Genomic DNA, 25,204 nt, shown 5'->3' on the forward strand with positions numbered 1-25,204 from the left:
TCAGATGAAAGAATGTCTGTGTCCTTCCTACAGCTATGAATTTAGGGTGCAGTTAATTGCCTGTCCTACTATTTGAGTAAAATTACCTTAATCTGCCAGATTTCATCTTTCAAGTTAGTCATCATTATTATGTCTAGCTTGTGTATTATTCATAAAATGTTACAATGTAGCAAAATGTTTCTGCAATATTAAAATTTTCTTAGAATGTTGCTAAAATGTTGCAACCCTGGATTCTGACGCTGCACTGTTGCCGGGCAACGCAAGATAACAGCACGCTCCATGGCAACCTCAAACGGGAAGGACGAAAGAACTTCTCACGAGTTGGACGGAGGGAAAAGTATATTTATATCCCAATTTATGCCACTATGGCACTGCCGATGCTGCCTGGAAATTCTCTCAACAAAAACGTAAGTTTTGTGCAATGTTTCCTGTTAAATTAGTGGATACATTTGAGATGATTTGGATTATTGACCCCAGTTAGCCCATTTTGCGAATTGAGACGAATAGAACAATGCATAGCTATGCTAGCATGCTACCTAGCAGCATCGTCCATAGATTGTGCAAGTTCATTGCATTAAAATGCATTCCTGTTTGCTGCAAGAACCTTAAGAAAACACATTGAATATGACGAATTCCTGCTTTTCTGACATTATCCTCTAAACTTAAAGGTTAAATAAATAAAAATAAAATGTCTCTGCATATGGCTCTAGTCTTTACTTGACTGACTTGTGACATCCTTTCATCCAGTTTGGGAAAGACAAATTCCACAAGTCCCAGCATTTTGACTATTCCAACGGGGTCCGTATGATGGTGGGCTCAGGGAAGCCAGGCATTGGAGGGGAGTTGCTGTTGGGCCAGAAGTCTCAACCAAACTATTCTGTCTTCCCCAATGGAGAGGGCAGTGACACGCCATCATGGGTGGCCTTTGACAAGCAGGTCTGTCATTGAATGTTTGTTGTGCTTTCCAAATAATCTTTGAAAGGTGCAGTAGATTACAGACACACAGACTGACAGACAGACAGATAGACAGACTGAGTTGGACAGACTGCTCCGTTCTCACCCTCCCTCTCCCTCAGGTGCTGAGCTTCAATGCTTTCTTCCAGGAGGCTGTGCCTCAGAAGCGAGAGGAGAAATACCGCGTCAGGAAGTGTAAGATCTATTTCTACCTGGAAGACGACACCATCCAGGTGGTAGAGCCTGAATTAAAGAACAGCGGAATACCACAAGGTGAGGTATTTTAACCTAGGTCTTGAGCAGGTAAATTGCTGATTGAGATCTACCTGAATTTCTACCCCCTATTCAAACAGAAACCAGTACTTGCAAAAAGACGGATGATTACAGGAAAAGCCTTCTATGTTAAAGAGGTTTAACTATGACAAGATCAAAAAAAAAAATAATGTAATCGTTTTTTTCCAATTTTCAGGAACGCTGATTCGCCGGCACCGCATCCCACTGCCCCCTCCAGATGATGAGTGCTTCTACACGGTGCACGACTTCAACATCAACCAGCAGATGGTGCTGTACTCACGCACTTTCATGGTCACCGACTGTGACCCCTTCACCAGAAACTTCCTCAGGAAGATGGGGGTACGGCTCAACCCCCCCACCTCCACTCCCCTGGACCCCTACAGCAACCTACGACAAGAGGTGGGATTAGAGAGGAGGGGGAATGAGGGAGGAAAAGAGGGATAACAGAGAAGGTGACATTATGGATTTAGTGGTACCATCTTCTGTGTTGAACATAGTGCTTTGCTATTGATCTAATGCCAAGGTGCCAGCCTGAGAAACATGTCACACTGAGCAGTGTAACGGCGTTCTTCGTTTGTCAAAAGAGAGTCGGACCGAAATGCAGCATGGTTGTTACTCATGATCTTTAATGAAGGAAAGTGACACGATACATGAAATAACTATTACAAAATACAAAACAACAAACGGAACGTGAAATCTAATTACAGCCTATCTGGTGAAACTACACAGAGACAGGAACAATCACCCACGAAATACAAAGCGAAACCAGGCTACCTATATACGGTTCCCAATCAGAGACAACGAGAATCACCTGACTCTGATTGAGAACCGCCTCAGGCAGCCAAGCCTATACAACACCCCTAATCAGTCGCAATCCCAATAATACAAAAACCCCAATACGAAATACAACAACATAAACCCATGTCACACCCTGGCCTGACCAAATAATAAAGAAAACACAAAATACTAAGACCAAGGCGTGACAAACAGAAACTACTCAGAAACTACAGCTCGCTGCACAGATGCCACCTGTCAGAAAACAATGACTGACGTCTATTTATCGGATATTATCACAATTACATGACGTCTATACATACAGACACTATCTGTAGCTACCAAGCTGTATACTGTAGACTTTATGTATTGATAAAGTATACAGTATTATCAATAATCTGTCTGTGTATCCACAGATGGAGAAGAGTATGAAGCCTCTTCGTCCATACGAGAGGCTGGACACGCTCAAGCAGTTCCTGGACCACGACCGCAATGTGCTGCGGTTCTTCTGCCACTGGGACGACTCAGAGAACATGTTTGGGGACCCGCGCGAGCTTACCCTGCACTACTTCTTGGCCGATGACACCATAGAGATCAGGGAGGTCATCTACCCCAACTCAGGCCGGGATGCCACCCCCAAGTTTCTGCACCGTAGCAAGCTACCCAAGGTTAGATGGGAAATGTGTGTACAAAGCAATGGTTCCCAAACTTTTTCACTCGGGTTACCTTTTCCATAATTGGGGTGCATCCAGCACGAGGTGTTTTTTGTTGTTGCCATTTTAAAGCAAAGTTCCTGCTTTCTACACATTTTGTCATATCCTATGTGTGTTCATGTGATATCTGAGTGACTCAGACATTACAACAAAATCAATGGGCTACAAAACCTAACTACAAAATGTTACTTGACATGGGATAGTTGATCTGAACATTCCTGATAACTGACTGTATAAATAGCTCTCTAACGTCTGCAATGACAAGAGGAAAACTGTTGATGCACTGCCGAATTTCGAAATTGCACCTTTAGCATTCTACTATTACAACTTTCAAGAGTAAGTCAAATCCATGATTGAGTTTAAAATAAAACATTAAAATAAAAATAAATGATTTTTTAAATTTTTAATAGTGCTCCCCACAGTTTGGGAACCACTGCCTTATGTGAGCAGAAAGCTTACAGACACTTTCCGCTCCCACTCTGTCAGCAGAATTTACTTTCAGTGTCAGGTTTCACACCCCTCATTTGCATAGGGAGTGACGTGTCACATTTTCTGGCCTATCCAGACAAATCATTGATTTGCTCTGCCTCTGAGCAATGGAACTCAGCCTGGGAGACTGCATAGGAGAGGGGACAGTCTAGCGAATCCAGCAGCTGAGTTTTTATCTTGCTGTGATATTCTCAGCCGGATTTAGAACTCTCAACATGAAAAAAGACTTAATAATTTTGTAGAATTGAAACATGACCACTTTGTTTTGGTCACAGAGGTACGAAATCACTTTGTGAAAGCTGAAGTTGTAACGAGTCTTCAAATATTTGAATGTTGTCTCTGTGTCGCTCAGAGGATGCTTGGCAGAAAATGCTCTGTTGTCAGTTATATGAAATTGGGCCAAATTTGTAGTCACTTAATATTCTAATATTTATTTTACAGTTATAATAAAGGTGAAATATTATATTAAGTTGTTTATAATTTGATTGTTACTCTTTTTAGAAAACGTGTCAGTAATTTCAAGCCTTATATTCATATGATTTTCTATATTTTTATAATATTTGTACTATGTACTTGAGCTTGTGTCCTCAAAAGTGATTACTTTTCAACTATTTATACCATAAAGGTTCGTTCCAAACCTTTCTAAAACTATGCAGCATTACAAGTTAGTGTGTATGGCCATCCCATTAAAAATGATTACTTTTGGGGATGTCTATTTAGGCGGAAATCTACATTTTGCCTTAACGTTCAAGGGGAAATTAAAGGAAGGGCAGAAGATAGGAAATCTAAACTACCATTGTTTCGCTGCTTTGAAGCATTTGTATCAGGGGAGTGATGTGTTTTGGTTGAAGTATAGTCAAAAGAGGAAAGGTGCCTCTCTTCCTCTTCTGCTTGAATGGCTTTGGCCTCCACCCCTCACAGAGCTCTCCTCCACTCTGACAGGTCTGCAGTAACATCTAGCCTCCCTGAAGCATCTTTCCTCATCTCTTCTCTAGTCACTGTTCAGACACTAACTCATCGTTCCTTTCCAGTTGTTTTATTTTTGATTGTCATGCTGTTTGCCTTTCTATAAATGTCATCCTGAAAGGTTGCATCTGAACCTCCTAGCCAGTTGGACATAACGATTCTCCCCAGATACAAATTAAATCTGTCCCTCAAGACAAATGATGATGTTTTGGTCAGTCTATGTTCTTTCTCTTTCTCCCTGTTATGTTGCTTCCATGACCAAGAACCAGGAGGCAAGTACCAGCCAATCTGTGTGCTGTGGTTATGGTGGTGGTTTGGTGTAGTGTGGTTTGGTTTGGTGTAGCGTGGTGTGGTTTGGTGTAGTGTGGTGTGGTTGGTGTAGTGTTTGGTGTTGTGTCGTTTGGTGTAGTGCGTGTGTGGTTGGTGTAGTGTTTGGTGTTGTGTGGTTTGGTGTAGTGTGGTGTGGTTTGGTGTAGTGCGGTGTGGTTGGTGTAGTGTTCGGTGTTGTGTGGTTTGGTGTAGTGTTTGGTGTTATGCGTTTTGGTGTTGTGTGGTTTGGTGTGGTTGGTGTAGTGAGGTGAGGTTGGTGATTGTGTTTGTGTGTTGGTGTAGTGTTTGGTGTTGTGTGGTTTGGTGTAGTGCGTGTGTGGTTGGTGTAGTGTTTGGTGTTGTGTGGTTTGGTGTAGTGTGGTGTGGTTTGGTGTAGTGTGGTGTGGTTGGTGTAGTGTTTGGTGTTGTGTGGTTTGGTGTAGTGCGTGTGTGGTTGGTGTAGTGTTTGGTGTTGTGTGGTTTGGTGTAGTGTGGTGTGGTTGGTGTAGTGTGGTTTGGTGTAGTGCGGTGTGGTTGGTGTAGTGTTCGGTGTTGTGTGGTTTGGTGTAGTGTGGTGAGGTGAGGTTGGTGTAGTGTTTGGTGTTATGCGTTTTGGTGTTGTGTGGTTTGGTGTGGTTGGTGTAGTGTGGTGAGGTTGGTGTAGTGTTTGGTGTTGTGTGGTGTGGTTGGTGTAGTGTGGTGTGGTTTGGTGTAGTGTGGTGTGGTTTGGTATAGTGTGGTGTGGTTGGTGTAGTGTTTGGTGTTGTGTGATTTGCTGTAGTGCGTGTGTATGTGTGTTTTAGCTTGGCATGCGTGTTTCTATACCATGTAAGTGTGTGTGTGCGTGTGTGTTTCTGACTCTTCTCCATTGGTGTGTTTTCTCCTCTGTTCTCTCCTGCAGCATGCTCCCAACCCCAAGCATCAGCCCGGAGATATCATAGACCGTACGGTGCTCAATGTCTTTGGTCCAATGGGCCAGGGAGGACGCTACATCCTGGACAGCCTCAAAGTAGGTGCTGTTGCGGAGTCTTTTTAGAGACAAAAATGGACAAATTTGTCCATATTGAATGCTATACGGAAAATAAGCCTAGGGTTTATGTGACTGTAAGGGATGTTGTAGAAACAGCCGTTTGTTTCCAAAGGTTTTAACTCTGTTTCTTTGAGTGTGTACAGGATCAGTTTGATCCAGCATATTTTACTGCAAGATGGGAGCTTACTCTCTGCTCTCTCTCTTCTCTCTCTCTCTCTCTCTCTCTCTCTCTCTCTCTCTCTCTCTCTCTCTCTCTCTCTCTCTCTCTCTCTCTCTCTCTCTCTCTCTCTCTCTCTCTCTCTCTCTCTCTCTCTCTCTCTCTCTCTCTCTCTCTCTCTCTCTCATCTCAGACAGGTGCGGTCCATGAGCAGTTCTATAAGGACAGTGACCTGACTCTGGGGGGCATGGTCAATGTGTGGGGACGCAGGGTGGTCATCTGTGACTGTGACAACTTCACCAAAGAGTTCTACCGCTCCAAATACGGCATTGGTGAGACACACACACACACACACACACACACACACACACACACACACACACACACACACACACACACACACACACACACACACACACACACACACACACACACACACACACACACACACACACACACACACACACACACACACACACACACACACACACACACACACACACGATGCCATATCCCACACCCAAGTCCATCACCTGCGGTTCTGGTGTATAACCACAGGGTGTCAGTATAACTATAATAAACTGTAAGTTTCACTACCTTGATCATTCAAACTCAAGTACCCCTGTTTTGCAATGTCAATGTTATTTAGCTGTTTTCAGTGCCACTGTCAAGTATTTCCCATAATCTGAAAATGTTGTACATTTACCCTTAAATGCTCTCCATATCCCTAATTCAGATTGTGTCATTCAGATTTAGTGAAGGCTCCATTTGTGACCTGTTGGAGATTAATATAACATCATTATAATCATTTTATTATTTTTATTATTATTACATTTTTTTATGCAATTCTCTCCATTGTATCAAAACCATGTGAGCCCTACAATAATCCATGACAATCAATCAAATTGTGTTTATATACTGTATGAAACACAACATTTACAACATTTGTCTCAAAGTGCTTTACAGTAACCAGGCCTGGATCAACAATGGTGGACTTGGGTGATAGAGTGGCATTTGCAGCACTGACATTATAGTTAACAAAGTTTTGGAATTATAGATTTCAGATGTATAATATTTTCCATGTGCTCAAAGTGAGGATAACAGCCCCAGGCCTAACTGTCTCTCTGGCCCTGACCAACACTAGATACCAGTGATCGCCCCGCCGCCAGCCATTTGGCCTCCTTGAGCGAGAAGCTTTCAAATGAAGCCGATATCAGCATGATTCATGCACTTGTGTTTTCGGCAACATATCTGACGCTTTGCGCCATCATGTCCGCTATCTGTAGATGGGAGGGTTTTGGGGGGGGTTCAACCAGTCTGCAGTAACCAAACTCTTGTCTGTGGGCGTTAGACTGCCAGTCCCCCCCCCCCATGTGTTTTTAGGCTAGGTTAGGTTAGGCTGGCTATGGGGGGGTTCTCTGTATTAGTCACAGCCGATCAATGATGGAGAGGCCTGTTGGGGACCTCAGGGGGTCAAAGGTTATATAGGTTACTGTTACCCCTGTTGCCTTCTCTTTACATCTCTATTCTTTCTCCTTCTTGCTCTTCTCTTCCTTCAACTGTTGTTGTCTCTCTTTATTGATCTATTTATCTGCCCCCCCCCCCCCCCCGTCTCTCCTTGTCTATATACTGTATATATATATTTATACACTACCGGTCTAAAGTTTTAGAACACCTACTCATTCAAATATTTTTCTTTATTTTTACTATTTTCTACACTGTAGAATAATAGTGAAGACATCAAAACTATAAAGCAACACACATGGAATCATGTAGTAACCAAAAAAGTGTTAAACAAATCAAAATATATTTTATATTTGAGATTCTTCAAAGTAGCCACCCTTTGCCTTGATGACAGTTTTGCACACTCTTGGCATTCTCTCAACCAGCTTCATGAGGTAGTCACCTGGAATGCATTTCAATTAACAGGTGTGCCTTCTTTTTTATGTGGAATTTCTTTCCATCTTAATGCGTTTCAGCCAATCAGTTGTGTTGTGACAAGGTAGGGATGGTACAGAGAATATAGCCCTATTTGGTAAAAGATCAAATCCAAATTATGACAAGAAAAGCTCAAAAAGCAAAGAGATACGATAGTCCATCATTACTTTAAGACTTGAAGCTCAGTCAATACGGAAAATTTCAAGAACTTTGAAGTAGCCATTCTATTTCCAACAGTCTTGAAGGAGTTCCCACAGTTTCAACTGTTCTGCCTTATTATTATACGACCATGCTGGTCATTTATGAACATTTGAACATCTTGGCCATGTTCTGTTATAATCTCCACCCGGCACAGCCAGAAGAGGACTGGTCACCCCACATAGCCTGGTTCCTCTCTAGGTTTCTTCCTAGGTTTTGGCCTTTCTAGGGAGTTTTTCCTAGCCACTGTGCTTCTACACCTGCATTGCTTGCTGTTTGGGGTTTTAGGCTGGGTTTCTGTACAGCACTTTGAGATATCAGCTGATGTACGAAGGGCTATATAAATACATTTGATTTGATTTGATATGCTGAACACTTGTTGGCTGCTTTAACTTCACTCAGCGCCTCATCCCAAACCATCTCAATTGAGTTGAGGTCGGGTGATTGTGGAGGCCAGGTCATCTGATGCAGCACCGTCACTCACCTTACACAGCCTGGAGGTGTGTTGGGTCATTGTCCTGTTGAAAAACAAATGATTGTCCCACTAAGCGCAAACCAGATGGGATGGCATATGGCTGCAGAATGCAGTGGTTGCCATGCTGGTTAAGTGCGCCTTGAATTCTCAATAAATCACAGTGTCACCAGAAAAGCAACCCCACACCATCACACCTCCTCCTCCATGCTTCATGGTGGGAACCACACATGCAGAGATAATCCATTCACTTACTCTGCGTCTCACAAAGACACGGTGGTTGGAACCAAAAATCTCAAATTTGGACTCATCAGACCAAAGGAAAGATTTCCACCGGTCTAATGTCCATTGTTCATGTTTCTTGGCCCAAGCAAGTCTCTTCTTATTATTGTTGTCTTTTAGTAGTGGTTTCTTTGCAGCAATTCGACCATTGAAAGCCTGATTCATGCAGTCTCCTCTGAACAGTTGATGTTGAGATGTGTCTGTTACTTGAACTCTGTGAAGCATTTATTTGGGCTGCAATTTCTGAGGTGCAGTTAACTCTAATGAGCTTATCCTCTGCAGCAGAGGTAACTCTGGGTCTTCCTTTCCTGTGGCGGTCCTCATTAGAGCCAGTTTCATCATGATGGTTTTTGCAACTGCACTTGAAAAAACTTTCAAGCTTCTTGAAATTTTCTGGATTGACTGACCTTCATGTCTTAAAGTGATGATGGACTATCATTTCTCTTTATTTATTTGAGTTGTTCTTGTCATAATATGGACTTGGTCTTTTACCAAATAGGGCTATCTTCTGTATACCAACCCTACTTTGTCACAACACAAATGATTGGCTCAAATGCATTAAGAAGGAAAGACATTCCACAAATTAACTTTTAACAAGGCATACCTGTTAATTGAAACGCATTCCAGTTGACTACATAATGAAGCTGGTTGAGAGAATGCCAAGAGTGTGCAAAGCTGTCATCAAGGCAAAGGGTGGCTATTTGAAGAATCTCAAATATAAAACATATTTTCATTTGTTTAACACTTTTTTGTTTACTACATGATTCCATATGTGTTATTTCATACTTTTGATGTTTTCACTATCATTCTACAATCTAGAAAATAGTACATATAAAGAAAAACCATTGGATGAGTAGGTGTGTCCAAACTTTTGACTGGTACTGTATATACATACACTACCGTTCAAAAGTTTGGGGTCACTTTGAAATGTTCTTGTTTTTGAAAGAAAAGCAAAAAAATTGTCTGTTAGAATACCATCAAATTGATCAGAAATACAGTGTAGACATTAATGTTGTAAATGACTATTGTAGCTGGAAACGGCAGATTCTTTATGGAATATCTACATAGCCATACAGAGGCCCATTATCAGCAACCATCACTCCTGTGTTCCAATGGCACGTTGTGTTATCCAATCCAAGTTTAGCATTTGAGAAGGCTAATTGAGCGTTAGAAACCCCTTTTGCAATTATGTTAGCACAGCTGAAAACTGTTGTGATGATTTAAAGAAGCAATAAAACTAGCCTTCTTTAGACTAGTTGAGTATCTGGAGCATCAGCATTTGTTGGTTCGATTACAGGCTCAAAATGACCAGAAACAAATAACTTTCTTCTGGAACTTGTCAGTCTATTCTTGTTCTGAGAAATGAAGGCTATTCCATGTGAGAAATTGCAATGAAACTGACAATTTCATACAACGCTGTGTACTTCTCCCTTCACAGAACAGCGCAAACTGTCTCTAACCAGAATAGAAAGAGGAGTGGGAGGCCCCGGTGCACAACTGAGCAAGACGACAAGTACATTAGACTGTCTAGTTTGAGAAACAGACGCCTCACAAGTCCTCAACTGGCAGCTTCATTAAATAGTACCCGCAAAACATGTCTCAACGTCAACAGTGAAGAGGCGACTCCGGGATGCTGGCCTTGTATATATAGTGTATATATATCTCTTTATCCATTTCTTTGTCCTCTCTCTCAGAGGACTTCAGCCCAGTACAATACAAGGCACCTCTGGCCCCTAAGCCCCCCAGGCCTGTACCTCCCTACAATGGCTTTGGCTCTGAAGAGGACTCTCTGTGCTCCTGCCAGGGCCTGCTGCCCAAACCCCCACAGAAAGACTTCCGCAAGCTCATGGAGAAAGACAGGTGAGAGTCAAGAAAGCACCACTCAGGAGATACTACTTAGGATAGGTCACTACAGTTCAAGTCAAAGCGCCGTAAGACATTGTCGTTTGTAACTTATCTCTCATAAGTTTTACTCTTTAAAAAAAAAACTTGATTCATTCCCCTCTGTACTTTATTTGGAAAATGATGCTAAAATGTATAAATTAGGCTCTATACTCCAGCATTTTGGATTTGATATCAAATGTTTTATGAGGTGACAGTACATATCTGTTTTACCATTTAGAAAGGAATGCACTTTATGTGTCTAGTCCCCCCATTTGAAGAAGTCAGTATTTTGACAAATTCACTAATAGTGTATTAATATTGTCCAAAGCTCAGTATTTGCTCCCATATTCCTAGCACACAATGATTACATCAAGCTTGTGACTCCAAACCTTTTGCAAATAAGAATAGAGGATGCTTCTGAACACCTCTACATTAATGTGGATGCTGCCATGATGATGGACAATTGTGAATAATGATGAGTGAGAAAGATCATACCACACCAAAAAATGCTAACCTCCCCTGTTATTGGTAATGGTGAGAGGTAAGCTTTTTCCCTGTAACTTTCTCACTCATTATAGAGTCAAATTGACAGATTACAAAACCAAATTTACACATTTTAGCTTCACTTCACTGCCTTACAGCCTAAATGGGAGAGTTACATTGTAGACACTTGACAGTAATATGTATGCTTCTTAGATGCTGTATCTACTGTAAGTGTCTAAATATATGTTAACTCCTCCCGCTGTGTGTGTGTGTGTGTGTGTGTGTGTGTGTGTGTGTGTGTGTGTGTGTGTGTGTGTGTGTGTGTGTGTGTGTGTGTGTGTGTGTGTGTGTGTGTGTGTGTGTGTGTGTGTGTGTGTGTGTGTGTGTGTGTGTGTGTTGTGCGTGCGTGCGTGTGTGTGTGTGAGAGAGTGCCTGTCTGCTTGTCTGCATGCGTGCGTGTGTGTGTGTGTTTCCCCCTACCAGGCAGGGCCTTGAGAGCAATGTGCTGAGGTTTATGGGCAAGATGGTGACTGAAAATCCCATCGACAGAGATAGACTCTTCATAATCTCCTTCTACCTCAGTGACGACACCATCTGTGTGTACGAACCGCCTCAGAGGAACACCGGTAGGGACCAGTCTATTAGTCGACACTTCTAGAATACCCATAAGAGTCAAGTAGACATTCTAATAGGGATTACTTTATTTAGTGTCTCTCCTCCTCCTCTCTTCCGCAGTACTTTGACAGGTTGAGATCATTTCTTCCACATATTCCACACATAAACATCCCCCTTTTTGCCCCCCCCTGCTCCAGGTGTGTTGGCGGGTAAGTTCCTTGAGCGTGGCAGAGTGAAGAAGCCTGGTCAGGAGCTGTTTAAGAGTGAGATGTCCCAGTATTTCAGTGCCCAGGACCTGTATGTAGGAGCCAGGATCAACCTCAACAACCAGGGCTTCCAGCTGATCGACGCTGATGAGTACGCCTTCAACTACATGGAGCAACACGCTGAGGAGGTGGGATGCACTTTCTCCTCTTTTTTTCTTGTTTCTTCTCTTTTTCTCTCTCCTCTCCTCATCTCGTCCTCTCCTCTCTATCCAGTTCCCCAGGGCTAACATGGGCTCCATTATCAGTAAGATCCGCTCCATCCCTGAGGACAAACAGAATGAGATTAAACAGTTCCTCACCCTCAGTGACCCTGGAAACACTGGACTGATCCCCTACGAACCCTTCAGGTAGTACACTCCTCTTTCTTCTCTCTCTAGATAGCCTTTACAGTATGTTTGGGTGTTTTCTGATTCAGATCTTCAGATCCAGAACAAATCCAGATCCAAATGAGATTGAGGCCAGGAACTAGAGCCCCAGTACCAAGATTTAATAGTCATCAAACTATGGTGTCCATAAGCAGTTTATAAGCAGACCCTTGAAGCAAATGTTTCTGGTTGTGTGTGTGTGTGTGTGTGTGTGTGTGTGTGTGTGTGTGTGTGTGTGTGTGTGTGTGTGTGTGTGTGTGTGTGTGTGTGTGTGTGTGTGTGTGTGTGTGTGTGTGTGTGTGTGTGTGTGTGTGTGTGTGTGTGTGTGTGTGTGTGTGTGTGTGTGTGTGTGTGTGTTTGCCAGGGGCCTGCTGGTGGGTCTGGAGTGTGGTCTGTCGGAGCACGAGGTGATGATGCTCGGTCGTTGTTTCTGTGAGCGCCAGCAGCCCGAGGCAGAGGTGGGTCTCATGCTGGCTGTGGCTCAGGACCACCTACGCAAGAAACACTTTGAGAGCTTCTCCGACATGACCAGAGCCTTCACACACGAGGACCGACACAGGTAGGGAGTCACACACACACTCAGGCACAGACATACAGGGACGTGGACACGCAGGTACACACACATGTACACGATTGGGGAGTAACGGATCACATGTTTACAGATACATGTTACACATAATTTAGAAAAACTAGATGATTACTTCTAGGATTACTTTTAAAATCAGAAAGGATGTTTGCGTGAGTGTTTTCTGACACCTTTCTGTTTTCTCAAGTGCATTCGAATCAGTATAGAACATTTTTGCAATTTTAAGTTGGTTCTGCCTGAGCAAGTCTGACCACAAATCAGAGACCACTATGATGAACCACCAGGAGCAGGAATAGGCTTTTGTAGGCTACAGTCAAAGCTATGCCTTCCAATGGTGCGAATGCTGTCAGCATTCAAAGATGATCCAACTTGAATAAACGCTCGGAGGTCAGGATGACATCAGTGTTGTAGTCTACGGCGATACGGATACCACTTATTCATATCTAGATAGCGCATTGATGTGAATCACCATGCTGCTCTCTCATTTAGCTATTTGCGCCTTACGGATTGTGGTTGTTGTGGATGGATGTTCACAAATCTAAACGTGTATTTGAACCCAATAATGGTTGAATTGAAGACATTTAAACTGCCTATTAATCATTGTTTTTGTGACCAGTGGACAGCCAGTGAAAAATGCGTTCTTGCTGCAGTGCGGTTCCCAGCCATATGGAATAAAAGTTTAAGAGAGTTCCTCCCTTGTTGTGCTCCATACTGTCAAAAACGACTTTAATTTAAGAAGACCACGATTAGGGCTTTTATTGCTCAATCTAATTAGTGCTGATTCAGAAATAATTATTCCATAGCCTACCACCAAGATCTGCTCATGCTCAAACTCGCACACTTTTGATAGACTTCAACAGATGCAAATTACACTACCTAACCAAAAGTATGTGAACATCTGCTCGTCGAACATCTCTTTACAAAATCCATTAATATGGAGTTGGTCCCCCTTTGCTTCTATATCAACCTTCAGTCTTCTGGGAAGGCTTTCCACTAGATGTTGGAACATTGCTGCGTTGGCTTCCATTCAGCCACGAGCATTAGTGAGGTCGGCACTGATGTTGGGCGATTAGGCCTGGCTCGCAGACAGCATTCCAATTCATCCCAAAGTTGTTTGATGGGGTTGAGGTCAGTGCTCTGTGCAGGTTAGTCAAGTTCTTCCACAGCAATCTCGACAAACCATTTTTGTATGGACCTCGCTTTGTGCACGGGGGCATTAAATGTGAAGCGCTCCAAAAACACTTTTACTCATGTGAAATGTCACTGTGATTATTATTATCTGACCCTGCTGGTCATCTATGAACGTTTGAACATCTTGGCCATGCTTTGTTATAATCTTCACCCGGCACAGCCAGAAGAGGACTGGCCACCCCTCATAGTCTGGTTCCTCTCTAGGTTTCTTCCTAGGTTCTGGCCATTCTAGGGAGTTTTTCCTAGCCACCGGGCTTCTACACCTGCATTGCTTGCTGTTTGGGGGTTTAGGCTGGGTTTCTGTACAGCACTTTGTGACATCGGCTGATGTAAAAAGGGCTTTATGAATACATTTGATTGATGGAAGTGTTCCAAAAACACATTTTCACAATATTTCACATGTGAAATGTCACATTTGAAGTGTTCCAAAACCAAGTTTTCACATGATTTCACATGTAATATCACGATAAGATTTCCAAAAACAAGTTTTCAAATGTGAAATGTTACATGTCAATTGTTCCCCAAAAACATTTTCACATATGAAATGTTCCAAAAACACATGATATCACATGTGAAATTTCACATTCAACGTGTGAAATCATGGGATTTTCCACATGTGAAATCATGTAACCAGAAATTACACTGTTAGCAATTGCTGTTAGTTTTGTGGGAAATATTTGTCATTGTGTTGTACATTTATATAGAAATACGATACTGTATTAGTGTTTTGCTAAACAGTGCCTTCGGAAAGTATTCAGACCCCTTGACTTTTTCCACATTTTGTTAGGTTACAGCCTTATTAAAAAATGGATTAAAAAATATATATATCCTCATCAATCTACACACATCACCCCAAATGTCAAAGCAAAAACATGTTTTTGGACATTTTTGCTAATTTATTCTAAATAAACAACTGAAGGTATTCAGACCTTTTACTCAGTACTTTGTTGAAGCACCTTTGGCAGCCATTACAGCCTTTGAGTCTTCTTAGGTATGACGCTACAAGTTTGGCACACCTGTATTTGGGGAGTTTCTTCCATTTTTCTCTGTAGATCCTCTCAAGCTCTATCAGGTTAGATGGGGAGCGTTGCTGCACAGCTATTTTCAGGTCTTTCCAGAGATGTTCAAGTCCTGGCTCTGGAAGGGCCACTCAAGGACATTCGGAGACTTGTTTCACAAAGCCATTCCTGCATTGTCTTGGCTGTGTGCTTAGGGTCGTTGTCCTCTTGGAAGGTGACCCTTCGCTCTGTCTGAGGTCCTGAGCGCTCAGGAGCAGGTTTTCATCAAGGATCTCTCTGTACTTTGCTCTGTTCATCTTTCTCTCTGAGAGTCTTTAGGTGCCTTTTGGCAAACTCCAAGCAGGCTGTCATGTGCTTTTTACTGAGGAGTGGCTTTCATCTGGACACTCTACCATAAAGGCCTGATTGGTGGAGTGCTGCAAAGACGATTGTCCTTCAGAAAGGTTCTCCCATCTCCACAGAAGAACTCTAGAACTCTGTCAGAGGGGTCATCAGGTTATTGGTCACCTCCCTGACCAAGGCCCTTCTCCCCCGATTGCTCAGTTTGGTGAGGCGGCCAGCTCTAGGAAGTCTTGGTGGTTCTGAACTTCCACTGTGTTCATGGGACAACCTTCAATGCTGCAGACATTTTTTTGGTACCCTTCCCCAGATCTGTACTTCGACACAATCCTGTCTCGGAGCTCTATGGACAATTCCTTTGACCTCATGGCTTGGTTTTTGCTTTAACATGCACTGTCAACTGTGGGACCTTATATAAACAGGTGTGTGTCTTTCCAAATCATGTCCAATCAATTGAATATGAAAAAGTAAAGGAGAGCCACACACTCTTTCGACTCATGGTCGAAAGCCATGCGTCCTCCGAAACACAACCCAACCAAGCCGCACTGCTTCTTAACACAGCACGCGTCCAACCCAGAAGCTAGCCGCACCAATGTGTCGGAGGAAACACCATACGCCTAGCGACCTGGTCAGTGCACACTGCGCCCGGCCCGCCACAGGAGTCGCTAGTGCGCGATGAAACAAGGATATCCCTACCGGCCAAACCCTCCCTAACCCGGGCGACGCTAGGCCAATTGTGTGTCGCCCCATTGACCTCCCGGCCTGGGGGAAACAACTTTTAATGTAATGTCTAACTCTATTTTGTCAGTAAAATAACAACAACAAACTGTATTCAGAAATTCCAATTATGTTCAATGCTGTAAAATCAGAAATTTGTTTTCCTTATTGAATTGACTGGAACTTAAATGGAATTAACCTCAACATTGGTTAGCACACTTGGGACGCAGCCACACTTGGGATTTGAACTCACAACTTCTTAGATGACAGCAACCTGAATTCCCTTCTTTGTCACCAGATCTGTGACAATGACAGCGACCGACCACAGATTTATTGGCAAGAATACATTCCTCCACTTTCCTAAAAGTTTCCCGGGATCAAGTCAATAATTGTGTGATTATCCAACAACACCAAAGAAAGAAGTAGCAGTGTTCTGGGACACTTGACATAATTAAAAAAAAATACTAGGCAAGTCAGGTAAGAACAAATTCTTATTTACAATGATGGCCTACCCCAGATTACGCTACGCCAGTTGTGCGCTATGGGACTCCCAATCACGGCCGGATGTGAGTCAGACTGGATTCGAACCAGGGACTGTAGTGATGCCTCTTGCACTGAGATGCAGTGCCTTAGACCGCTGCGCCACTCGGGAGCAAAAGGGCTAGATTTAAGCATAAAAAGGTAATAGCCGACACCTACATAGCTGGTCCTTTGGCAGTGTCAGAGCTATAACTACGTTACGGTACCGTGTTGTTCCCTGGTGTACAAAAAGGTCAAGGGTACAGAGGTACAAATAGGAACTCACATGGTATTGGTCGGTACCTTTTAGAGTACATGTGCAGATAATCTAGTATAATGGTACATTTTTCCACCCAATATTTTACATTTTAATGCTGCGTTCATAACCATGTGGGAGGTGGTCATTTACCAGTTGTGAAGTCGTAAATACCAGTTGGATGCTTTCAACTTGTTGAGAAACACTGATTGGCTAATGGTCAACAAGCTGCGTAAACCATCATCTAAAAGTACAGGTATCATTCTTGTAAACAAATTATAGTGTTCAAAAACCATATTAATACATAGCTTTTTATTAATAATGTTTTGTTGTTGCATTTAACTCAAAAATGCTTAGTAAGGTAATTTCCTTAGTCAGAGGTCAGCATGTGAGAGAACGGGGAGCTCAGGATGACGGACGAGTTTCCCACCAGCAATTACCAGTTCGAGGGCTGTTCAAGTGTATTTTTCCTAGTCATATGTGGTAAATTCCCACTTTCCACTTGGTTACAAACGCAGCATTAAGCTAGGAAACTCAGAAATGTCTGACTCGCCAACTGGTTGGAGTTGATCACGTTCAGAACAGAACATATGAACAGAATACAACACAGAAGATTAACTGGGATGACATTCCCTTCCATGGGAGACCAAAAAGAGTTGGCTGAAAGCCACACCTCCAATAAGCTACACCTGCACTCTTCTGATAGGCTTCCCCTGCTACAGTATGCTGCCAATCAGAAAGTGATGCCCATGTTGTCAACAGAAGAGTCCGTGAATGCACAGTAGATCACTGGCATGGATTGCTAGTGGCAGCAAGTGTCCTGTGAGTTACTGGTAAAATGACTGTAAATATTACAATAACTTACTAAATAGTCATTTCCAGGTAAGAAATGAGAAATTCACATCAACAAGTTGCCAGGTCGCAGTTGTAAATGAGAACTTGTTCTCAACTGGCCTACCTGGTTAAATAAAGGTGAAATACTGGACAATGCACAATAAACTATTTGCAGTGCGGCTCATTACTGACACTTTCTCTTACAAAGTTTGAAACATTGCTGCACTCCCAACCATGAGGTTGCAAGTTCAAATCCCCAAAGAATTCATGTGTATTTCACGATGTCGTGTCGTTGAGCACTGCTACTTTTACATTGGTGGAGATAATTGGACAATTATTTACTTGATTCTGGACAGCTTTAAGCATAGTGCAGAAATGCATTCTTGCCAATAAGTCTGTGGCTCATATCTCTTTCATGCTCACAGATCTGGTGGTGTAGCTGCACTGTAGCAGGACATTTCAGGTTATTAGCAACCGAGAGGGTATGAGTTTCAATCCCATTTTGGCTACGTCCCAATTGTGGTCACAGTACCAGATTTTACAGTAATTGAAATAAGAATACAGCAGAATACTGTCCATTAGAAATAACACCATGTTTTTATATATATTTACTTCATTTTTTCTGCAACTTTAGGCAAAATGCAGAAGTGTATTCTTGGCAATAAATATATACCATATTTCCACAATGTCCACATTATGCAAGCAGCATCATATTCATTTAGCTGTAAAATGCTGCTGTAAAAATACAGCATTGTATTCATGGTATCACATGTTTCACATGAAATTATGTTTTAACATGCTCACATGTTATCATGTGTAGTTCCATTTTATCGCATTGAGATTTTGCCTCCCCATGTTGTCCCATTTATTTCACATGAGATTGTGTTTTAACATGTTGTCACGTGTAGTTTTACGTTATCACATGTTGCTTTACATGTTGCTTCACATGTTGTCACATGTTATCACATTAACTTCACATTAAATCACGTGATCAACATGAGATCACACAAGAAGAACGCTAACCTCCCCTGTTATTGTAATGGTGAGAGGTTAGCGTGTTTTGGGGGTATGATATTTGTGCATCTGTGACTTTCTCACTCATCATTATTTATGATTCATTCAGGATTATCCGTAATCAGGGTAGCATCCACATTAACTATAAGTGTTTAGAAGCATATTCTATTTTTATTTACAAAAAAAGTGACTCCAAGTGACTCCAAAATGACACAATACATTATTTACCATTCATTTCTATTGGGCAAAATAATCAGAAAAACAGCCAAAACAAACAGCAAATGCATCCAACAAGTTGTAGAGTCACAAGCTTGATGTCATCATTGTGTGATAGGAATATGGGACCAAATAATAAACTTTAAAAGTGAATGTACAAAAAGTTTACCTGATATAGATGAAAATTCCCTCAAATTAAAGCTGACAGTCTGCACTTTAACCTCATAGTCATTGTATAATTTCAAATCCAAAGTGCTGGAATAGAAAAAATGTGTCACTGTCTCCATACTTTTGGAGCTCACTGTACATGTATGGGTGTGCACACACACACTTTCTCACACACACACACACACACACACACACACACACACACACACACACACACACACACACACACACACACACACACACACACACACACACACACACACACACACACACACACACACACACACACACACACACACACACACACACACCGATCTCGACAAAGCATTTCTTTATGGACCTCGCTTTGTTCACGGGGGCATTGTAATTCTGAAACAAGAAAGGGCCTTCCCCAAACTGTTGTCACAGATTTGGAAGCACAGACTCGTCTAGAATGTCATTGTATGGTGTACCATTAAGATTTCCCTTCACTGGAACTAAGGGACGTATCCCGAACCATGAAAAACAGCCCCAGACCATTATTCCTCTTCCACCAAACTTTAAAGTTGGCATTATGCAATTGGGTTGGTAGCGTTTTCCTGGCATCGGCAAAACAGAGATTTGTCCGTTGGTCTGCCAGATGGTGCGTGATTCATCATTCCAGAGAACTCGTTTCCACTGCTCCAGAGTCCAATGGCAGCGAGTTTTACACCACTTCAGCCGACGCTTGGCATTGCGCATTATGATCTTAGGCTTATGTGCTGCTGTCGGCCATGGAAACCCATTTAATGAAGCTCCCGACGCTCCAAAGGCAGTTTGGAACTCGGTAATGAGTGTTACAACCGAGGGACAAGACGATTTTTACGTGCTACGCGCTTCATCACTCGCCGGTTCCATTCTGTGAGCTTGTGTGGCCTACCACTTCGCAGCTGAGCCGTTGTTTCTCCTAGACATTTCCACCTCACAATAACAACACTTCCAGTTGACTGGGTCAGCTCTAGCAGGGCTGAAATGTGACGAACTGACTTTTTGGAAATGTGACATCCTATGACAGTGCCACGTTGAAAGTCACTGAGTGCTTCAGTAAGGCCATTCTACTACCAATGTTTGTCAATGGAGATTGCATGGCTGTGTGCTCGATTTTATACACTTGTCAGCAATCGATGTGGCTGAAATAGCCAAATCCACTAATTTGAAGGGTTGTCCACAAACTTTTGTATATATAGTGTATATACCCCATACCCACACACACAGAGCCACACAGGCAGGTACCGTCACGGCCCGCCATCAATCAGTTGGCCAGCGGCCCCAGATCCTTAGCTGCTTGAGTAGCAGCAATTAGTTCCAGCAGTGTGTGAGTGGAGCATTGGAACCAGATGATCCCCACAGACCTGCATATTATGTAGCAGTCACACACACACACACACACACACACACACACACACACACACACACACACACACACACACACACACACACACACACACACACACACACACACACACACACACACACACACACACACACACACACACACACACACACACACACACACACACAGAGTAGAAATGCGGCATAAAGGAAATTGATAGCTAGCCACGCCACAGGGTCAATCAGCATAGCTTGTTTATGTGGCCATGTAGTTACCCTGGGTTAGTTTCAGATTTGTCTAAAATGTCCTCCCTACCCAATGCCCCTGTAATGAAGACGGTATGTCATAATGTCAAGGACTGGCTCCAGACTACTCAAAAGCACAGGGAAAACAACTGTGGCCTCACACACACACACACGCACATGCATACACGTGCACACATGTGCACACACACACACACACACACACACACACACACACACACACACACACACACACACACACACACACACACACACACACACACACACACACACACACACACACACACACACACACACACACACACACACACACACACACACACACACACACACACACACACTCAAGCCTTTCATCAATGATGATTTCTCATCTGTGCTTGCCTAATATCCGTGCTTGTCCGGTCTGGTGTGTGTATCCAGGACTGGTCATCTCTCCACCAAGGAGGCCAGGACCATCTGTAAGGCCTTCCAGCTGCCACTGGCTGAGGACCTGTTGAGGGCCCTCCTCAAGAAGTAAGAAATTAGATCTGAAAGAAAGAGGAGTAGCACTGGGAGTGGAAGTGTGCTTAAACAACAGTTCATCAGAGTGCTGTGGTGTGTCCAGGTTTGATGCAGGCTCTGAGGAGATGGACTACCATGCCTTTCTGGCAGGGATCAACTGGAGAGAGAACCCTGCTCCCCCTGTCCTGCCTGACGATGTCCTGAAGGTGAGAGACTCAGTGGGTCATTTAGCATGAGAGAGATTTAGCGTATGGCACAGAGCCAGCTAAAAAGATCCATCTGCACTTTTTATTGTTTATTTCACATTTCACTTATTTGGCAATGTAAACATATTTTTCCCATGCCTATAATGCCTCTTGAATTGAGAGAGAGAGAGCACTGTTTGTGAATCAGTCTCTTCGCGTGTGTGTGCATGCCCGTGAGCTTGCATGTGTGTGCGTGTGTGTGTGAGAGCCTGTGCGTCTGTATTGTCTCTGTCATTCTCTCTTCGTTCTCTAGCAGTGTACTTTCACTGGTTCCCAGCTCCTCTCTTCCTCATGCAGTCTAAAGCCCAAACTAGTCAGGGATCCTCTGGTGGGGTAAACTGCCTTTCTAAACCTGCTCCACAGACCCACGTGAGAGGAGTGACAATGGCTGCCGTGACTTTGCCTCTTCACGTCCTCACATTTTTTCTCACTCTGATAACATCAGAAGAGTTGCCTATTTCTGCTTGAGGACTTGCTTTGTGTTGATTGGCCCATCATCCAGGCTCTGTTATTTTCCTGATTGTCTTCTGCTGATGCCTGGGATTAACCTGTATCCGCCTGGGACTCTTGTCTCTGTGGAGCTAACACACTGTTTGAACAATAATGCACATGCTTTTTTTAACCACTAACATTGCACTATTTTAATGCCAATGCTGTAATGTTTTGTGAATGTATTTGGCGTGCATAGCCCTTGTCTACCTCCACATTCAGGGACGTTACTAGTGTGCCAGTGATTTCATTTTGTATATCTAACCTTTATTTAACCAAGCAAGTCAACTGTCATCCCCAATGAGGGCCTAGTCCAGTGTCTTGTCTTGTCTTGTCTTCAGCCCTTTGTCTTGCTGTTGTTGAATTGAATCAACTTTATTGATTGTCCACAGTTTAACGTGGACTGGAGTAGGGAAGCCAGAGACCCAGAGGTGAAGAGCATCAACTACTCTGTCCTTCTGGAAGACGTGTTCGGTAGTGTCAACACCAACTCTAACCAACCCAACACTCTAACCAACACTCTAACCAACCCGACACTCTAACCAACCCAACACTCTAACCAACCCAACACTCTAACCAACCCAACACTCTAACCGACACTCTAACCAACCCAACACTCTAACCAACCCAACACTCTAACCAACCCAACACTCTAACCGACACTCTAACCAACCCAACACTCTAACCAACCCGACACTCTAACCAACCCAACACTCTAACCAACCCAACACTCTAACCAACCCAACACTCTAACCAACACTCTAACCAACCCAACACTCTAACCAACCCTACACTCTAACCAACCCAACACTCTAACCAACCCAACACTCTAACCAACCCAACACTCTAACCAACACTCTAACCAACCCAACACTCTAACCAACCCGACACTCTAACCAACCCAACACTCTAACCAACCCAACACTCTAACCAACGCTCTAACCAACCCAACACTCTAACCGACACTCTAACCAACCCAACACTCTAACCAACCCGACACTCTAACCAACCCAACACTCTAACCAACCCAACACTCTAACCAACCCAACACTCTAACCAACACTCTAACCAACCCAACACTCTAACCAACCCTACACTCTAACCAAACCGACACTCTAACCAACCCAACACTCTAACCAACCCAACACTCTAACCAACGCTCTAACCAACCCAACACTCTAACCAACCCGACACTCTAACCAACCCGACACTCTAACCAACCCAACACTCTAACCAACCCAACACTCTAACCAACACTCTAACCAACCCAACACTCTAACCAACACTCTAACCAACCCAACACTCTAACCAACCCAACACTCTAACCAACCCAACACTCTAACCAACCCGACACTCTAACCAACCCAACACTCTAACCAACCCGACACTCTAACCAACCCAACACTCTAACCAACCCAACACTCTAACCAACCCGACACTAACCAACCCAACACTCTAACCAACCCAACACTCTAACCACCCCAGCACAAGGACAGAGAGATAGCAAGGAGTACCAGCAGATCATCATCCTATGAACTCAATCACCTCGCTGCTCTCTGTGTATATTTTCACTTTCAATTAAAGAACATGGATTACATTTGCAACCAAACATCTGCGCTTTTAACATGTGTGGGAAACGGTGTGTACACTTGAATTGTGTTATGTGTAAAACAAAGACCCTTAAAAACAGTATACTGTGTGTGTGTTCGCGCGCGCACGTTTTACTATACTTGTGAGTGCCAGAAGTCCTCATAAGAATAGTAAACCAACAAAAATTCTGAGAAGTGAGGAAATTTTGCCAGAACTCACTTGTAAAAATGCTATGTTAGGTTTAGGGGCTAGGGTTAGAATTATGGTTAAGGTTAGTGATTAGGTTTAGGGTTAAGAGTTAGGGTTAGGGGTTAGAGAAAATATAATTTTGAATGGGAATCAATTGTTGGTCGCCAAAAAGTCCTCACAAGTATAGTAAGACAGTGTTTGTGTGTGTTAGGGAGAGGGCCTCAGAGACACTGTGAAAGATAGGAGGCGTTAAACCAGAACCATATTTCTTCCGCAGGCAGACAGGCACACGCATTCATTATGATTACACTGGATCCTCTGTATCCCCTCTAAAGTGCTGAGTTGATAAGAGGGGAAATGGCCTGAGAAGGGATCCACCATGCTTAGGTTAAGCTTCTGGCAGGGCAGAGGCATCCACACTTAGCCTACAACCAGGAAGGCTACATTGCCTTGAGAAAGTATTCATGTTGTGTCACTGGCCTACACACAATACCCCATAATGTCAAAGTGGAATGATGTTTTTAGACATTTCTTTTTTTTATTCATCAAAAACTAAAAGCTGAAATGTCTTGAGTCAATAAGTATTCAGCCTCTTTGTTATGGCAAGACTAAATAAGTTCAGGAGTGAACATGTGCTTAACAAGTCATAACAAGTCACATAATGAGTTGCATGGACACACTCTGTGTAATAACAGTGTTTAACATTTATGAACGATTCCTCATCTCTGTACCCCACACATACAATACGGTCTCTCAGTCAAGCGGTACATTTCAAACAGATTAAACCACAAAGACCAGAGGTTTTCCAATGCTTCACAAAGGGCAACTATCGGTAGATGTGTAGAAATAAAAAGCAATGAATATGACAATGAATATCCCTTTGAGCATAGTGAAGTTATTCACTACACTGTGGGTGTTTTATCAATACACCCAGTCACTACAAAGATGCAGGCAATCTTCCTAACTTATTTGCCGTTGTGGAAGTAACCACTCAGAGATTTTACCATGAGGCCAATGGTGACTTTAAAAAAGTTTCAGAGTTTTATGACTCTGAAAGGAGAAAACTGAGGATGGATCAACTTTGTAGTTAGTCCACAATACTAACCTAAATGACAGAGTGAAACAAAGGATGTGTACAGAATAAAAATATTCCAAAACATCCTGTTTGCAATAAGGCACTAAAGTAAAATTGCAAAAAAATGTGGCAAATAAATTAACCTTATGTCCTGAATACAAAGCTTTATGTTTGGGGCAAAACCAACACATCACTGAGTACTACTCTTCATATTTTCAAGCATGGTGGTGCCTACATCATGTTATTGGTATGCTTATCATTGACAAGGACTAGGGAGTTTTTTAGGATAAAAAGAAACAGAATAGAGCTAAGTGTAACCGGTGTGAAATGGCTAGCTAGTTAGAGGGTTGCGCACTAATAGCGTTTCAATCGGTGACGTCACTGCTCTGCAAGCGCCGCCCACAGCTTCTGTGGAGCGATGGGTAAATGTGGGAGGCACTTGTTGATGTGGTC

The 25,204-nt window shown here is 42.9% G+C and overlaps 1 protein-coding gene across 2 annotated transcripts; it reads left to right on the top strand.

The window, feature by feature from the left end:
• The first annotated feature begins 281 nt into the window (after positions 1–281).
• Positions 282–22,486, top strand: efhc2 (EF-hand domain (C-terminal) containing 2). Of its 2 annotated transcripts, XM_046335948.1 has the most exons (16): positions 282–407; positions 748–936; positions 1,077–1,227; positions 1,424–1,647; positions 2,439–2,690; positions 4,454–4,462; positions 5,401–5,508; positions 5,880–6,018; positions 10,271–10,436; positions 11,427–11,569; positions 11,756–11,952; positions 12,038–12,171; positions 12,554–12,748; positions 21,083–21,175; positions 21,267–21,369; positions 22,290–22,486. In XM_046335948.1, the coding sequence occupies exons 1-16, from the start codon at positions 366–368 to the stop codon at positions 22,437–22,439; spliced, it is 2,295 nt and encodes a 764-aa protein (XP_046191904.1). In that variant the 5' UTR covers positions 282–365; the 3' UTR covers positions 22,440–22,486. The 2 variants fall into 2 exon arrangements, with proteins under 2 accessions (XP_046191904.1, XP_046191971.1); XM_046336015.1 differs by lacking the exon at positions 4,454–4,462.
• The last annotated feature ends 2,718 nt before the right edge of the window (positions 22,487–25,204 follow it).

The sequence above is a fragment of the Oncorhynchus gorbuscha genome, linkage group LG01, assembly GCF_021184085.1.
Source record: "Oncorhynchus gorbuscha isolate QuinsamMale2020 ecotype Even-year linkage group LG01, OgorEven_v1.0, whole genome shotgun sequence".
Classification (NCBI taxonomy): Eukaryota; Metazoa; Chordata; class Actinopteri; order Salmoniformes; family Salmonidae; genus Oncorhynchus; species Oncorhynchus gorbuscha.

What these genes read in the sequence shown, in the direction of transcription:
- efhc2 (XM_046335948.1), top strand. Translation starts at nt 366, where the DNA reads ATGGCACTGCCGATGCTGCCTGGAAATTCTCTCAACAAAAAC. An exon ending in AAGCTCATGGAGAAAGACAG is followed by an intron (nt 10,437 to 11,426) that starts GTGAGAGTCAAG and finishes TCCCCCTACCAG; the next exon opens with GCAGGGCCTTGAGAGCAATG. An exon ending in TTGAGGGCCCTCCTCAAGAA is followed by an intron (nt 21,176 to 21,266) that starts GTAAGAAATTAG and finishes TGGTGTGTCCAG; the next exon opens with GTTTGATGCAGGCTCTGAGG.